Raw genomic sequence first — 17,155 nt, 5'->3', positions numbered from 1 at the left:
ATGTTTTGCAACTTTGATATAGCTGGAAAGACTCTTGAGTGTTCAGACACCAACCTAATAGCTAAAAAGAAAAGAACTGATTCCACTTCTGGCAGTCATCAGTGAGAGCATCAGCAAAGAAATAGTCAACAGCAGCTCTGCAAACAGCTGAAAAATTCATGGAAGCAGCTGTTGCCTTCAGCTGGCTAGCTTGGTGTGTGGAGTGCATTACCTGTCAGCAGAAGGACATTTGTGAAGGCTCCTTTCCCTTGAAACTCCTTCGAGGGCTCTCTTATTAATTCAGAATTTATGAAGCTCCCTCATCCTAACTTTGTCCTGCCCATCATCACTGATGTACAGCTGCTCTCCATCTCACCTCCTTAGAGCTTCAGGCTTCCAAAACTGATTTCCTCCATTTACTTCCTCTGTTTTCTTGTTATATTCTGTATTTTACTCCTTTCCATCATACAGTCCTCTTGGAATTGGTGAAGGTAAATTGAGAGTAAAGCTGGCAGAGTTTTTCAGCAGTGGATGAATCCAGCAAAACCCCCAGTATTTACTCAGAATTTTCAACATCAACATATTCCCACAAAACATATCAAAGTTTGATGGAAGAAGTCCTTGGAAAAAGTTATTGCATTGGTGTGAAATTGGCCCTAGTGCTGTCTGAGGGTAATGTCCCTCAATTATTGTCCCAGAGGTGACAATGACTTATCATGAAGTTATGGCTGGAAGATGACTGCATGTAAAAATTAATCTTGCTCAAGAAATATCGCTGTAATTAAAGGAGAACTTTTACTGGTCAAGTTAGTTTTTAAACGAGAAGAAAAATAAGAATTGAATGACTTATTCTATGCACGAGAATTGTAATTGTGCGAAGGGATGATTTAGAAGCAAAGCTTATTAGCTTCAGCTGAATCATGCTCCAACCTTTATTCCATCAGTTTTCAGAGCAGAAATAGAAACATTAAAGAGGAATAATGCAAATGACATTGACAGTATTTTCAAAATAAATTCAGCTCTATAAAGTTTTCCTCAAATATATTTTTATTAGCTTCTCTTCTGCTGGAAGCCACAGCCGCTGATGCTCAGGATATACGTATAGTGCAACGGAAGCCTTGCCACAGGTGCCAAATTCACATTTTTTAATAAATCCATTTAAATTACAGCTTCCGAATTAGTGGACGTGTTCACTGTCCTCACTTTTGGAAGACATTGTTTTCTAAGAACCCAAACAGAAGAATTTTATTTCTATTTTAATTTCATTCAGCCACAGCATCTTTCAAGGTTCGTTTAATGTTCTTCTGGTTCTCATGACAGGAATCTGCTCTGCCACTGGCCTTTGCCAGGTCCAACCGTATCCCCCTGCCTGGGCAATGTCAGGTCTTTGCTCTAAGCTTCCAGAAAACTGTGGAAAACAGATAGGACATTTTCTGCCAGGCTGAATGCTCTCTATCATGCAAGACATACCCAGCACTCTGAATTAAGGTTTAGGCTGACATGTGGGAATAACTCTGACCAGAGGAGCCTGCCAGCTTGGCAGAGATGACTGCATTTTGAGTGATAATCTGGCATAGCTTGGGAGTCCTATAATCAATCAGTCTTTGCTACCATCTGGAAGAGGAGGGCTGCATGGGTTTGGAGGGAGTATCCAGAACTGAGGATTTTTTGGAAAGCAATAGTGGCATTTGAGTTTCTTCCCTTCATTACCAGTGCTACCCCAAAACTGGCTGGCAGTTTATTTCAGAGCACAGGGTTGCACTCCGGTTCTCTTCCTGAACGACAAATTCACTGCCACTTTTGGAAACGGAGAGTAAACCCAAGAGCTGAACTGGCAATAACAGAAGTTGCTGAGCTGGGTCTGCTGAGATATGCCACCCGGAGGCAGTTTGCATTTCATTATGTGTGTACACGGAAGTGTCTGACACACCAGCGGGAAGAAAGGGCTGCTGAAAAGTGAGGTGTGATTATTATCTGAGCTTCGGAAACTGCAGCTCACCCTATTAACTCTTTTCACCCCCCACAAAATACCATTTTCTATTAAAGCAGACAGTATTTGTCAAAAGGGAATCCTGCAACTGTGATGCCCTCCAAGGTTGTCATTACTGCTCCTGCTGAAATAACAAAGCTCTGGAGAGACGTTTTAACTTGAGGGTATCTTTTTCCTGCATGATAAAGTTGCTCTTTGGATGTGATGGGCTCAAAACAAATCCAAGAGGTGAAATTCTCAGCCATATTAATGGCCTGTGCTCCTGTGGAGTCGCAGAGGGTAACTGTGCATCCTCTGCTCATGCTGCATGCCTCCCGTGCTCCTCAGTAATTCTCTGTGAATCCATAGGACGTTCAGTGAAGGAGAACGGGAGGAAGGCACAGCCTAGGAGCTCTGTCCTTTATCTCTCCCTGCAGGTAGCAGAGAGGCCAAGGGACTTTCAGCTGAGCTCTTGCAAATTACACAGCCCTGCAAAGCAAACAGCTTTGCGATCTGGGCCAGGCTTCGGAGCCGGTGTGTGCTCTTTGCATTGGCCGCTTGGAATCGGTGGAGGAGGTCTTTTTGAAGGAAAGCGGACAGGATCTTAAAACAGTTGGCTCTGGAGCGAGCAAAGACTTCTGCCATATCAAATGGAGTAATGTCATTGTGATACCCAGTGTTGTGATGGAGTAAGAGCTTTGCCTGTGCTCATGCGAGTCCGTGGCAGAGTCAGGATTGTACATAGTATCTCCTTTCTCCCAGGTCCCTTCTCCGTCCACCACTTGGCAGGCTCCCCAGGCATCCCCCCTGGGCTATGGGGTACACTCTGCGTTCCTATAGCTCAAAACCTGAGAGAAGTCCTGATTCTTCCTCTGTCCTAAAGAGCTGGATGCATCCTGGGTTGGTGCTTTATCTGTTCTTTCGCAATGCTGGGGAAAACCAACCGCAAAGGCAATTGAGTGGAGCCGTGGAGATGGCACCGGCTTACTGCTAATGGAGAGAGCTGCACAGTAACTGCAAATTGATTCCATTACCATCTCTTCTCAGACACGCTGATCTCTGTCCCCCGTCTCTCTCCATCTAGAACTGATATCGTTAACACGGAGAGCAGCATCTGTGCTGCAGAGCTCACAGCTCGCCTTGGTACAGTGGCCACCAGTGGGTTGGTTGCAGGCCCAGGGGTGGCATTATTTGTTTTCAAAGCTCCCGTAAATTGAACTGTGTTTTTATGACACCGTAACCAGAGGCATTTATTGTACCAAATAAAAAGACTTCCATTTGAATTTAATAGATGCAGCTGATTATGCTTAATGACATTTTTTATACTTTTGGGTGGATTTGAACTTGAAAACCTTTCTGAATTTACTGAACTTACAGCTCCTTTCAGCTGACTGATTGATCCACCTGAGCAACGCTATCATCTGTAGTCCTTTGGAGATCTTTTGGTGTGGTGCTGTAGTCCTGCAGCAGAATTAGTGATATAGGCAGTTGGCTTGTGTTTTCCAATGAGTCAAAGGAACCATAAAATCAGATATAACAGAGAAGAAGTCACCTAAGCACACTGATAAACTTACCCTACTGCTTTCATTTCCTTATAACAAGCATAAATATTATTTGCTGTGGTTACAAGAACAATTTCCTATTCCTTTTATTCTGATATTCATCCTGCACTTTGTTCTGACAAATATTCAAACTATTGTTTATTTCCCTTTAAAGTTTTTATTGTCCTTTACAATGTTATAGATGTTCCCATCTCTTCTCCAGCACAGCCTACCCAGCAGAAGAATTCAGCAGATGAAAACAGGCTTTTTGAGAGATGGAATCACTGAATTTTTCCACCAGGATGGCTTCATAGCTTTCAAGTGGCAAGGCAATTTGTTCGCTGTTCTTTTGCTGATGGCTTAGTACTTAATGTCACAGTATAGCAGAGGAAGAGTACGACCTCCTCTTATGCTTCTCAGGGCTTGCATTGGTCTGGCTTTATGGAATCCTCTCCGGGGCTATCCTGAAAACAGAAGTGAGTTTCCTTTGAAGAGATTTAGAGGTATTAGCAGACCTGCAGTAAGGGAGAGACTTTCAGGAGGTCTCAGCTTCTCTTTTAGCTGCATGAGAAAAGGCTCAGCTCTTCAGAATTGCTCATACCTAGCGTCTCTCAGTGATGGTGGTGCTCAAGGAAGAGGAATTCCCCATTGTTCCAGTGGAAGCTGCTGGATACTGAGGAGTTAGGAGACTCTTGTCCTTAGGGTGACAGAGGAAATTTGTTCTCTCTGACTAATGACTAGGTAACATAACAGGCTGAGAAATCCCCAGGCGCTGACCGGGGCAGGTAGATTGTGATGACTGTAGAGGTTTCAGAATACAGCAAACCAAGAGACTTCAGCAACCCCTCCCAGCAAGTCCATTTCCTTCTTGTTTCTCTCCACCTTGTCCCACGCTGTGCTCATTCCTTTCTTTAACCCCAAGCCCCCTACTGAGTAGTAAAAGGTTCATACTTTTTCAGAGAACAATGTACACATCTTAACAGCCAGTCCGTTAGTCCTTCAATGGTTATTTTAATTAACTAATCTGTTGTAAACATCAAGAGCCTGTTGAGCCATCTGGACTGATTAAAGTCACATATTGCATTACTAACGTGCTGATTAAATCCTTCATTTTGCTCCAAGTCCTAAGTGCATCCAAATGTTACCACTCAAAAGTTGCTTCACGCAAACAGCTAGGAGGTTTGAATTTTGCCTGTGCAGGAAAGGAGGTTTGCTTTAGGTTTGGGTAGAGGTGTGCTGGTAACCCTGATTGCTGGCATAGCAAGGAAGGACTGCTCAGGCATCAGCCAGCCTCCCAGACTGAGCTGGCAGGGAGGTGAGCAGAGCGTCCACGGCTGGGTTTCTCTGCAGACCTCTGCAAAGAGCTCTTACCGTCTTGTACGAGCAGACAGCCCCTTCCTGGAGCACTTGTACACGCGGCTGGGAAGCAGGAAACCTGGGACTGTGGTGTTGGGTATTCCTAGCAAGATTTGGGAAAATACGAGGCAGTGTTGCCTGAGACAGCTTTCTGGCTGGGTCAGGAGGGATTTTAACTGTTAGAAATTGAATTTATCAAAGATGCTAAAATATCTTGGGATGCAAATCATACCCCTTAATCTTTGCTGAAATCTACAGGCTAGCTGGTGAGTGTACCATGGAAATAGCCTCAATTCAGCCTGACAGCACTTTTCCTCTCCACAGAAAAACCCACTATAAATCCACCTTGCGCTCACAAGGGCTTCCTCCCATTTTGGCTGTGAGTACAACAGCAAAGGAGATCTGAAGGCTGGTCTCTAGTAGGATCTTGGCTATCGTTACTTCAAATGCTTGGCTTGCACAGGACACCTGAAAGAGAGAAGGCAGTTTCTGCCTTTCCAGCCAGGTAGCCTTCAGCATATGACAATAATAACCTGCAGAGGAGGTTTTCTCTCCCTCCTGTGCCCTGACTGGAAGGGTGCATTCCAATATCCATCTCAGAAGGGTTTATCTTATCATGGAAATCATCTTACAATGAAAATGTGTGGGGTTTTGCACGTATTGTTGACTTTAATTTGGTTTATGAACCCATAACTCTCAGGCTCTCAGTTTTATATGGTGTGGGACAGATCAGTGCACCTTCCAGCCAAGAACCTTAACACGCTTGGTAGTTGTTGTGAGATTTAATGACTATATCCTAATTTAAATAAGATAATATTTGCTTTGCTTTTACAAGGGAGCTAAGGCACAGGGAGGACACGTGATTTAGCAGAGAACAGGGAGTTGAGCTAAGACGACTTGTCTCCTACCTGGGTGTCTCTCACCATGGCAGATCACCTCCTCTCTTACCCTCGTGGCACCCAGAATCAGGGGTTTTGTAACTCAGCAATTTCTAAGCATTTAAACATACACATCTTAGAGGAAAAGTAATCTGGCAGCAGCGTGTGCCACGAAGGGTGCAGCCAGTTCAGGTTATTCAGTGGACAACTGCTTTTTTCAGACCTCATTCTTCCAGCCTTTCAGAGCTAAACCCAAGTCTCACGGCAGTGGTGGCTTTTGAAATGAAGGACTTGACTGAGCTGGGTTCCCCACAGCTTCCCTTCTAACAGGACTCTCGTTGTTGCTTGCAGGTAAATGGCCATCTGGACTACATGAAGCAAATGGACACGATCCTAAAAGCTGTGGGCATTAAAACCAGGGAGTGTCAGCTGGAAGAGAAGGGCAGCGGCAGTCTTTTCTCCCCTCTAGCCAAGAAATCGCAGCGGGCAGCAGGCAGTGAGACTCGGAAAGAGGAAAATACTGTGCGAGAGGAAGACGCGGCTGACAGTGAAGCTCTCCCAGCTGGCCATGCTCACCAGCATGATTCCCCCAGCTATCTCTTGGGAGAAACCTCACTCCCCTACCTGGACTGTTCAAACAGCGGGGACAGCAAGAAACAGGCAGCAGGTGAAGGAACAAATTAGAGCTCTTCATGTTGGGCAGAGATGCTCAGCCAGCAGTAAAACTGCTTTCAAAGCACCGTCCATTGCACTGGGATTCCCAAAGGAGTATCGGTAGAGCCAGCAGAGCTGTAGCTGCAGTTTTCAGACCATCCTGCGAGCCTGGAGCATGGCACTGGCATGGCACTGGATCAAAGCTTTCGGAACAGCAGCCCACGGCATCTCCCACGGATGAGAAAGGGCTGATTCCTGCCTGAATCAGCATTGCTCCTCCAGAAGCGGTGGCACTTCCCTCCTTGCAGAAACTGGGTTTATTCTTGAGGGAAGCAGCTGTCACCATTAGGGACTGTGTCTCTGCTATGTAACTCTTGGGAAAGCAGGTGGCTTTGTGGGTATTTTTAAGCATATCGTGGAGAGGGGCTTGGCACTAGGAAATTAAAAACCTTTTTCCACCAGTGGTCAATTTGATTTTTGGTTTTCACGTGAGCAGGTATGTTGCAGGCTCTGGCTGCCCAGCTATGTACGTCTCAGCGTTCGCGCTTCAGCTCTGCTAACTGGGGAGGCGAAAGGCTCAGGCTACCTGGCTTCCTTCCCCAGTCTGCTGCAGGTTTGCTGCCAGGGCTTGGGCACTTCCCAATCAACAAGACCATTTCCCTATCTGCAAGCTGAGGGCGATGAGTGTTCGAGGCCTCATTACTATTAGAAACATGCTTTGAGTCCCTAGGTGAAAGACAGCAGAAGAAACAGAGTGGGCTTTTTATGATTTATTACTTTGTGAAACTTCCTTCCAGGCTTTGCAAGCCAGCAACCCACAGAGACTTTCGTTTTGTGTCCCACACACATCTCCAGCCTTAAAAGCCCCCTCTAGACATATTATTAATTGGCTTAGAATAAAACCAATACTTGGCATAGGATAAACATCAGTCTGTTTGATTTCTACCTCCTTCCATAAAAGCAAATTGGCATCCACTCTCTTCTCCCCCAGTCTCAAACTGGAGGGAGGGACCGTGCTTTACATCCCCTGCTATGCAGAGTCTTCCAAAACCGTATGGGACTGATCCACGTTTTCCATAAAAGGTCCTTTTCTGGCCTATTTTGCTGCTAAGCCCAAGAAAACGCATCTAGCAGGAGGATAAACCCCCTTCTGAGAACACCTCTGTGTTTCTTCTGTTTTAAAACAAGTGCCGGATGGTATAAATACCTTCCCACATCCAGATCTGGAAGGTCTCATTGACTCACGAGAGGGGAAATACCGCGACTGCAGCTTCCGATTTTGGTTCACACGGTGTCCTCCTCCTCCCTCCCCGTTCCAGCAGCTAGTTTAATAACCATCTCTCCTTTCTTTCCCCAGCTTTCTAAAACCTTACCTGTAGCTTATGTCTCACGAAGTCAAAAATGTGGCTGTTTCTGGGGGTGGCAGCGTTACCTGGCAATGCACGGCAGCTTTGGGTACGGTGCCCAGCTTTTCCTCTCCCCAAGTCCTGCCGCTGAGGGAGGCTCAGACCTGCTCCGCTCTGATTCTCAAGCGGTGCCTCGCTGCCGAGCGATGGGAGCCGTCTCCAGGACAGGCTATGGGATCCCACAGTGACGGGCCTGTTTTGCCGGTCGGTGTTGATGCCGTTGGCTGCAGGAAAGGGATACGAGTTCTCCACCGCATCAGAGGATTTGTCCACAAGCAAACACCTTCTTACCAAGAATTAGCTCAATGAGAGAGTAACGTGTTATTGCTTTTGAACATGTGGCTTGAAGAAGTGGTCTCTCTCTGTTCATCTCCTGAAGCCTGTGTCTGCTGATTTGGTTACCTAACAGACTTTCAGAGTTCATCGTGTATTTTTCTACTCCTTTTTAACTGGAGTTGTAGTCAAAGTATGGTTTTATATAAAGCCATTTGTGGAAGGATGTACATATTTATCTTTGTGCTTGATACCAAACCCAAGCTATCTGTCCACAGATATGTGGCAAAAATGTATTAAACAGTTTGATGTTTGAACCTATGCTCAGTCCTCCATTTGTCACGGCCACTTATCATTGATCGCTGGGCCAGCCGTCGGTTGCAAGGGGATTTGTACCAAATAAATGACAAGTTAGTCATAAAAACACTTGTTGTTCAGTTCTGGAACGTATGTGGGCAACGTGGAAAGAAACCTAATGAGACTTGCTTGGCATGTGGCTGCTTCTTCCAGCATCCCATATCCTACGGATGCTTTGTACTTGTTTGTATAATCGTGAGCTTCAGGAGCACAGTCAGACTCATTAGTGTGAGCTCAGAAACAGGCAGCAAAGCTTGGAGGGTACAAGTCCAGGGAGGGGACAGCAACCAACTACCAACCCATCTCTGCATCTGAAAGGCACTTGAGGAAGAATTTGCTAAAAGCATTTGTTGGTTTTTTTTTTTTTTAAGTGCCCGCTTACCACATTACTCACTATTCTCTCTGCTTATGGCTGGGGGGAAGGGGAGGCTGGCATTGTCATTTAAAAGGCAATATTCATTTAGATTCTTATTTGAGGGGGAAAAAATAGTATATTTTCTATTTGCATCATCTAAAAATTGATGGATTGTCAGAGCCAAGTATGATGGTCATATGCCAAAAATAGGAACCTGTAGGATGAAATCTAAAGGGAAGCTTATCTCCTTACTTACTACTGTCAGGATACCCATAGAGCCACAAACAAGTCGAACACCCACACCCTTGCTGAATATCCAAAAAGCAGCGTTGAACGTTTTGCATCAAATTTAATCCCCCGTAGCGCAGGCTGTTCATGATTAAACACAATGGTTTCACTGTGTTGCAACTCACTGCTTTCACAGGAAACCAAGACAGATACAATCCAAATCAGGCAAGGAAATTAAACTCCAAGAAGACGTGATGTTCTGTGGACTGAAGCAGCCCCAAATCTCTTGTCTGTGAGTCACGGGATGTGGTTTCGACTGGTCCTCTCGGTGCACTTGGTGAGATGATAGAGGTGATCTGCCGAGCTGCGTGAGTGGAAGCTGAAAACCAAGCCCTGGTTTAAGTTTAGGGAGACACAGGCTGGCGGAAGGGTCTGGAGTCCCAGGTTCAGACTAACCGGAGATGAAAAGGCCACGAGAAGCAGCTCTTGGAGAAGGGTGAGGGATTGGTGACGGTGAGCAAAGGAGGGATGGAAAGAGAGAGAAACAAGGCAGATGAATTCAGCAGTAAAACGTGGCTTTGCGCTGTTTAAACCTACCCACGGGAGTGCTCGGCGACGACGTCTTCTCCAAGGAGACGCATGTTGCGTTTGAAGAGGGTATCGACCAGCAATGCGTGGGCAAGGAGGTGTCTTGCAGCAAATTGGCCCTCCAGACAGTTTGCATTGGGCTGGGGGATCCTTCCCAGCACACAGAGGTCCATAACCCCCCGTTGGGACACCCTCGCTCAGGCCACGGGGGTGCCGAGCTGCTTGGGCTGCAGCTCCGTGTCCGAGTGCTCCATGTCAAAAAGGTTGACCAAGCGGGCGCTGGGGGCCGGGAGAACCGTGGGACCGTTGCCAGCCGGCAGCAGGCTGGGTTCGTTCCCCAGCACCCCGGAGTCAACCGAGTCGGTCTCAGCCTGCAAGGTGAGGACGTTCTTGAGGGACGTGGCGGCACGGGGTCCGCTGTTGGAGTTCCTCATGGAGAGGGAGATGGCGCTGGGACGGGGCTCCCCCAAACGCCGGCAGCAGGGCAGGTATTTGCCCATGGCCCTCTTGAAGTCCCTCATGAAGAGCGGGTAGATGATGGGGTTCATGGTGCTGTTGCAGTACCCGAGCCAGGTGAGCACGTCGAAGAAGCTGGCCGGGACGCAGCTGCAGACTGCCTGGCGGGGGGACACCGCAAGGATTAGCAGCATCTCCCACCTCGGCCCCGATCCAGAGCAGTTTCCCAGGCATGCCAACGTTTCCCTTTCGAAGGAACCCTCCAAAACCCCTTTGAAGGGTTTTTCCTTGCTGTTGCTCCCTGGGGAAATTGCATCTTTGGTCCCAGAGGCTTTCCAGCAAGACCTGCAGGTATCTGAGATCCAACCCAGCTGGATTCAAAGTGAAAAGCTTTAGAATACTCAACATAAAAAAACCCACACGTGCTTACCTGTGTCACGTTGGTGACGAAGAAGGGGAGCCAAGCCACAAAGAACATGCCCAGGAGGATGCCCAGCGTCAGGCTGGCCTTCAGCGCCTTCTTGCTGTGCTTGCTGGCGAACCTTCTGCTCTCGCTGCTGGCCGCGGGCTGGCTCGGGGCGCAGGGAACCTGCAGTGGGAGATGGAGCGGTGAGTGAGCGCTTCTCCCTCGGTCGGAGCCGCCAGCGCCGGCACCAGCCTCCCACCCAAGAAAAGTGGCGTTTGGTGCTGCAAATCCTGCAAAAAAAACCCTGCTGTTGTTTCCCTTCTTGCAAGGGGCAGGAGGATGGCACACACTGCAGTCCCCGAACCATAAATCAGGAAGAGGAAGCAATAGAAACCCTCAACGCTGAGAGTATTTTTATTTTTTTTACTGTAAAATAGGGGGTTTATCATTAGGCTGGTTCTTTTATAGAAAAATTCAACTCGGTCAATGTTTTGGTAAGGATAAAGCGTGCCCTAAAGAGGCAGCACTAGCTGCTGATTAGAGCAGCAAACTATATTTTTAAAAGCAGGACGTCAAACATTTCAGCCTGCAAACACCGTAACTAACTCAGTCCTCTATCCACTCTTGCAATCTAAAATTAAGTTATTATCTCAGCCCTCCGCCGTAATTAAACGAGGCCCTGTTGCCACGCAGCTTCCTGTCCAAAAAAAGAACAAAAATCCAGTTAAAAAGATGAAACTCGAGGGTTCCCTGACCAACACCTTCTTTTCAGCTCACCCTCTGCCTGAGCTGATTTGGGCGTCCTAGGAATCTGCTGGGACACTTGCCTCTGCTGAAATACGGGGAGTGGATGCTGGTTTTCCATGGCCGAGCAAAGCACCTGAGCATCCCCCAGTCCCCTGAGTGGGGCAGCACTGGGGCCATAGGGCTGTGGCGGTTTGTGTTTGTAGAGTCCAAAAACCTGGCATCCGGGGAGAAAATAAACATTTTATGATATTGTCTGTTTATTCTTTGATTCTCATTTTCCTTTTGAAAGTCTGGTACATCTTATCACGTGTGGGACAGCTGCCCAGGTCAGAGAGTCCTGGCTCCTTTCTTAACAGAGAGAGAACAACAAACTAAATGAAGGTATTTAAAGGCAATTAAGTTTGTCTTTTTCCCTGTAGGATACGAGGTCAATAAAGCCTATTATAGGGAATTAAAGCTGTTAGATTTAGTGGCAATTACCTTCTCCCAGAGAAATGCAAACAAGTGCAGCCACGTTTTGCTTATAAAAAACACACACACAAGTTTAACCAGCAATCGAGTAAGGAGGTATTTTGCAGTTCCCATTATAGACCAGGTAACAAAAATAGAAGCTGGCTGTTCAAAATAAGGTGCTCTCCAGAATTTGGTATTTGCTATTATTTAAACTCCTTCTCCCCCATATGTCTCGCACCCACCATGGCCAAGATTTATGAGTGGAAAGTCAGATAAGATTAAAACCCTTTGGGATAATGCTAGCCAAGAGGGGGTCGAAACTGCATTTATTTTGCGCTGCTGAGCGTTTTCACCTGTATCTTAATGTATTTCTCTGCTTCTGCTCATGCTGTTTCTGTGCTCCTGAGCAGCTTAGAAGCCCACCATTGGTGGGACAAGACATGGGGCACCTCGGGGGACATCGGGGAGGTGGATGTTGCCCAAAATCTCCCTCCCTGCAGTTTGGTTGCCAAAGCCCTTTGCCGGCTGTGGCCCCGAGGCCATCTGGAAGGCAGAAACACCCCAGGCACCCAAATCACGGGGGTCTGCAAGGAGCAACGTCCCTGTGGCCACCTTACCTGGGGCACGGTCTCATCGGTGGTGGCGGTGGCCACGTTGGAGGCGAGGGAAGCCACCTGCACCGCTTGCTTGCGGGCTGCCAGGAGGATGCGGCAGTAGGTGAAGGAGATGGCGGCAGACGGAAGGAAGAAAGTCAGGCAGGAGGCCACCAAGGCGTAGGGCAAGCTGACCAGCAGCCGGCACTGGTCCTCGTCCCCCTGGGAGGTGATGTTCGGGGACCGGACCTCGAACTCCAGCTCGTGCCAGCCCATCTTGATGGGCAGGAAGGAGGCCAGCGCAGCCAAGGTCCAGGTGGCCAGGATGAGCCAGAGGGCTCTGCAGGAGGTCATTCGCAGCTTGTATTTGAGGGGGGAGATGATGAGCAGGTAGCGGTCCAAGCTGATGACGCAGAGGTTGAGGATGGAAGCGCTGCAGCACATGACGTCGAAGGAGTACCAGAGGGAGCAGAAGTCACCCCGCAGCACCCAGCGGCCGTAGAGCTGGTTGAGCATGGCTGGCGGCATGACCACCAGCCCCACCATCAGGTCGGACATAAAGAGGGACACCAGGAAGTAGTTGGAGGTGTTGCGGAGGGAGCGCTGGGTGACGATGAGGAGGATGAGGAGGAAGTTCCCTGCCGTGGTCAGCAGGATGATGAAGCAGAGGAAAGCAGCCACCCAGCTGCTCCCCACCAGCAGCGAGCGCTCGCCCAGCACACTGGCGTTGGGGGCCCCCAAATCGCCCTCCATGAGGAGCCAGGCGGCAGGGCTGGCTCTGGAGCTGGGGGGACCTTCTCTGGCTGTGACCTGTGCTAGGTGATCATCGCCAGAGCCAGCTCCAGGGGAAGAAGTACCATCTCTCTCTCCCTGGTCTGTGTCCGTCCTCCTTTCTCCTCTCCTCCTCCTCTCCCTTTCTTCCCCCACTCCCTCTCTTCACTGGCAATCAGGGCAGAGTGACATTCCCAGGAGCCGATCAGCTGTAGCCAGGTTCCCCTCCCCGTTACTCACAGCCAGGCATTTCCTCATCCCTGCAAATCCTCTGGTGCTGGGATGTCCCTGGACACTGCTTCTGGATGTTGGGGATGCTCGGGACACCAGGGAGGCTTGGGATGCTCTGGATGCTGGGATGCTCGAGATGCCAGGGGTGCTCTGATGCTCTGGATGTGCTGGACCAGGGAATAATCTGGACCCCAGGATGCTCTGGATGCTCTAGATGCTGGGATGCTCTGGACCCCAGGATACTTTGGATGCTGGGGATGCTCTGGATCCCAGGACGTTTCAGATGCTGAGGATGCTCTGGAGCTCCGAGGCTTAGCTCTCACCCCTCCAGCCAGGCTTGGCTACCTGCAGAGCTCTGTTCCCTGGGGCAGCGGGGCTCCACGGAGCAGCTCGGTGCCTGACTTCTGCTGCTGCTGCAGCCAGAGACAGCAGGGAGAGGCAGAGCAGCCCTGAGGCGAGTACAGGGATGCTCCCAGCCAAGCTCGCCCATGAGGAGGAAGATGCAACACGCAGGAGCGTGGGAAGGTGTCTCTCCCCCAGCAGAGGTGCGTCCAGCATGCAAGGGTGTGTGTGTGAGCGTGAGTGTGTGTGTGCGTGCAGGTGCCAGCCAGACTTTTACCTGCCGATCTGTGATGCACAGAAAAAGATGCAGAGATGCCGATTCGGAGGAGGTGGGGCTGGAGAGGGGGAGAGGAGGAGATGAAATGAAATGCTAATGAAAACAGGGATCTGGTCAAAACTCCACAAAGTGGCAGCCAGAGAGTTCCCTTTTCCGCCTTAAAGAAACAGCCAGCACCGTGCTCTGCCTCCCCTGCGCCTGCCACCTCTGCCAACACGGGAGACCCCTGCATTCACCTGGCAGGTGGGCAGCGACCCACAGGCCAGCAGGTCTGCAGCTAAGCCCAGCCGGCAGCACCGAGCACCAGGCTCTATCCTCTGTGCCAGCTGAGAAGAAGCAAGATTTTGCAAATCCAAATAAAAAGCAACAAACCCTGCATGCAACAGCCCACAGTTGCCTGCTCAGAAAGCAGCCAGAGGCACGGAAAGGACTTGCTGGCTGATTTTCCAGCAGTCTGCAGCCAGGGATGGAGGGTGCAAGCAGAAGCCAAGGGAAATGGCTGCACTCACGCCAGGACAGCCAGGAGTCTTGCTCCTCTGCTCCGGGGTTATTTGGGCTGGCCTCGCAGCCAAAGACCCTGCTTTTGCAGGGGCAACCCCGGATGGACCCAAGGCAACTTGCCCTTTGGCAAGTGGGAGGCAACATGTCAGAGAACCCAGCCGGTCCTGCTTCATCCCCTCTAGTTCAGAAGACGCTTCTGAATATTTAAGTGCTGTTTGGTATCCCATGCTACCACCTCTGCGCTTCAGGGCCAGTACCTCAGGGTACTTGGCAGGGACTGATGTGGTTTTTTTAATTAGCCAGCTGCCGAAAGGGTTTTTTTCTTCAAACAAATGGCTGCAATTTCTGTTGGGGGGAGACCAGAGCAAAGGGCACTGACTCCAGCACAAACTGGAGCCGTTGTGTGTGTCTCTGTTTTGCCCCTGGCACCTACCCCTGCGGTCAGAGGGCCAGACACTGCCAGCTGCTGTCCTTTCCTTCCTGCATTGCCGCCAAAGCTTTCGTTAACACGCTTCCCCTGGGAAGATGCTGCTGCAGATGTGTGGGCGAACGCCAGCTGTGCATACCGCATGCTCCACCAGCCCTGTCCCGCTGCACCCCCAGCACTGGCTGTGCTGCCCAGCCGCCCACCTGGGAACAGAAATTTGTCTCTTTACCAAGATCTACTTTTCTAATCACCTTTTCAACAACTTTGTCGTGCTTTTCTCAGTGGCCGAATGGGCAATTCAGGTCTCTGAGCAAGGGACAGGGGAGATGCAAAGCAGGGTTTACCTCTGTGCATGGACACAGCCCATACGCACCCCACTGCCCCCCCAGGATCTCCGTGCCACTTGAAAGCTGTTCACTGGGAAATGGCTGCTGTCACTCATACCCGGACAAGCTCTCCTGGGAGCTTGTGTGTGGCATCTGCCCTCCCTCTGCTTCCCCAGGACCCTCTCCTTGGATGCTCCCAGCCAAACCTCCCCAGCCACCTCTGCATCACTCTGTCCTGGCAGGCATCCCAGGGCAGAGCACACACACGCGAGGCTCTGATCGCAGCAGGAGGTTTCTTTAGAAAAGCGCTTGTACCAGGAAACCCTCACTTCCTCGTCCCATCTGTGCTGGGAACAAGCAAGAAAACCCACCCCAAGCCCACACTGCGGCAGCCTCCCCAGCTAGGATAAATCAATGCAGCAGCACAGATTTATCCCAGCTGGGTCCACACTAGTGCTCAGCAAGGAAGTCATGCCGCAGTGCAAAGCCATGCTTCCTTCTCGGCCCTGCTGCACCCCAACCTTAGGAGCATCTCAGTTTATCTCCAGAGCTTTTGCTTCAGAGAAGGAGATTGGTTCAGGAGTGTGTCCTCCACAACTAGGTATGTGGGAGGTTTTGCACGCTTGGTTTGGATGTGTTTGCTGGGGAAGTAAATCTGAATCGATCGAAGCAAAATGTGTTTAAAAAACACCTGCCTTAAAATGAGGTCCAAATCCTACCGTTGCCCCTGCAAAAGCTTCTCTGCTCCGGCAGCTCTGCTGGCCTCTGTGCTCTCTCCCCTGCGCTGCGTTTCTGGACACATCTGCAGGGGATCATGGTTTCCACCAGCTCTGCTCTCCAGTACCACTAGCAGGGAAAGCAAAACCAGGTTGTCAACAGCCACCCAAATGTCAACATGGCAAAGAAAGGGCTGGTGAGCCACAGTGAGTAAAACTGGAAGGCTGAGAGACCTCGGTGAGGACATCCAGGCAGTTCAGTGCTTAACACAGCGGACTCCAATAGTGCAATCTACTCTCAGGATCTCATTCCATCTTTTAACTGGGATGGCTCCTTAGGGCCTGTTTTGGGCAGAGCCTGGCTAGCTATCTTTAAAAGATTTGTGTTTTCATCTGCAGAACAGCCCTCCACTGCCTGCCTCCACTGAAGCTGAGGTTGTGTCGAAAGGAGGTGGAGATATCCTGCTCCCAACACCCTGAACTGCAGCTCCGGGAGTTTATAGGAACAGTCCCCCTGCTAAATCCAGCTCCTGTTTTCACCATACACCAATAAAAGGGCCACATGATGGTGGTTGGTGACAGCATGGATTTCTCAACCTTTTCCTGCCTCCTGGCTCTCCAGTAAAGCTCCCATCCTTAAGACACTTCACAGCCTAAAAAAATTATCTTAATGCACAGGACACCACCACCCCTGCCAGGGTCCTTCCTTTTCAGCCCATGCCCTTCGTCGTAGCAATTGCTGCCTTAACACAAACCCTCTCCCGCTTCACCACCCGGAGGACTGCTCTCCAAACTTGTGCAGAGCCCCCAGAGCCTGGGACTCAAAGAGAGGGGCAATAAGAGCTGGCTGCTTGCACAGCACAGCCTCCTGCCCCTCCAGGAGCAGACCGGACCTTCCTCAGGGTTAGGCTCAGACAAGGGAGCATCATCTGATCGCTTCTGAGGGCACAACCACGCTGGGCAGCCAGCCATCAGTGGGAGCAGAGGTTTGCAAGGACACGCTCTGCCCTGTCCAGGGAATGCTTGATCCAAACGCCCTTGGAAACAGCCCACTGGTTTTCAGCCAAGGCGCTTGGGTCCTCTCCTCACCCACGAAGGGATGTCCATGTCCACGTCCAAGTTCGCCTTCCTCCAGTCCAGAGGCACTCCTGGAGGCCATGAACATCTGGATGCCACCAAACACGCTGGATCAAGAGTGTCACCTAGTGGCAACAGAGCTGATAAAGCTTGCATGATCCCGCAGAGACCCCACGCACTTCCCACATAAGTGGGACCAGACAGCCCTTAAACCTCCAGGCTGCAGTGTTAAGGGCCCTAGAGTACAA

At 49.9% G+C, this 17,155-nt stretch overlaps 2 protein-coding genes across 4 annotated transcripts in view; one reads left to right on the top strand and one right to left on the bottom strand.

Annotated features, from left to right (window-relative positions):
• Nucleotides 1-8,373, top strand: part of TMCO4 (transmembrane and coiled-coil domains 4) — a 42,275-nt gene extending 33,902 nt beyond the window's left edge. For all 3 annotated transcript variants that reach the window (XM_069782388.1, XM_069782390.1, XM_069782389.1), the window contains exon 14: nucleotides 6,075-8,373. In XM_069782388.1, coding sequence (XP_069638489.1) covers nucleotides 6,075-6,407 — 333 coding nt within the window. In that variant the 3' untranslated portion in view covers nucleotides 6,408-8,373. The remainder of the gene's footprint in view (nucleotides 1-6,074) is intronic.
• Nucleotides 8,374-8,433: 60 nt separating this feature from the next.
• On the bottom strand, nucleotides 8,434-17,017 carry HTR6 (5-hydroxytryptamine receptor 6). Its single transcript, XM_069782391.1, has 4 exons — nucleotides 16,920-17,017; nucleotides 12,264-15,960; nucleotides 10,471-10,629; nucleotides 8,434-10,201 (listed from the first exon to the last, which is right to left on the bottom strand). The coding sequence occupies exons 2-4, from the start codon at nucleotides 12,990-12,992 to the stop codon at nucleotides 9,782-9,784; spliced, it is 1,308 nt and encodes a 435-aa protein (XP_069638492.1). The 5' UTR covers nucleotides 12,993-15,960; nucleotides 16,920-17,017; the 3' UTR covers nucleotides 8,434-9,781.
• Nucleotides 17,018-17,155: the final 138 nt, after the last annotated feature.

The sequence above is a fragment of the Haliaeetus albicilla genome, chromosome 4 (genome assembly GCF_947461875.1).
Source record: "Haliaeetus albicilla chromosome 4, bHalAlb1.1, whole genome shotgun sequence".
Taxonomy (NCBI): Eukaryota; Metazoa; Chordata; class Aves; order Accipitriformes; family Accipitridae; genus Haliaeetus; species Haliaeetus albicilla.
The sequence above is the reverse complement of the archived record's forward strand: the minus strand, read 5'-3'. Positions and strand labels throughout refer to the sequence as shown.

What these genes read in the sequence shown, in the direction of transcription:
- HTR6 (XM_069782391.1), bottom strand. Translation starts at nt 12,992, where the DNA reads ATGGAGGGCGATTTGGGGGCCCCCAACGCCAGTGTGCTGGGCGAGCGC. An exon ending in CCGATGAGACCGTGCCCCAG is followed by an intron (nt 10,630 to 12,263) that starts GTAAGGTGGCCA and finishes CTCCCACTGCAG; the next exon opens with GTTCCCTGCGCCCCGAGCCA. An exon ending in TCGTCACCAACGTGACACAG is followed by an intron (nt 10,202 to 10,470) that starts GTAAGCACGTGT and finishes TCCCCCCGCCAG; the next exon opens with GCAGTCTGCAGCTGCGTCCC.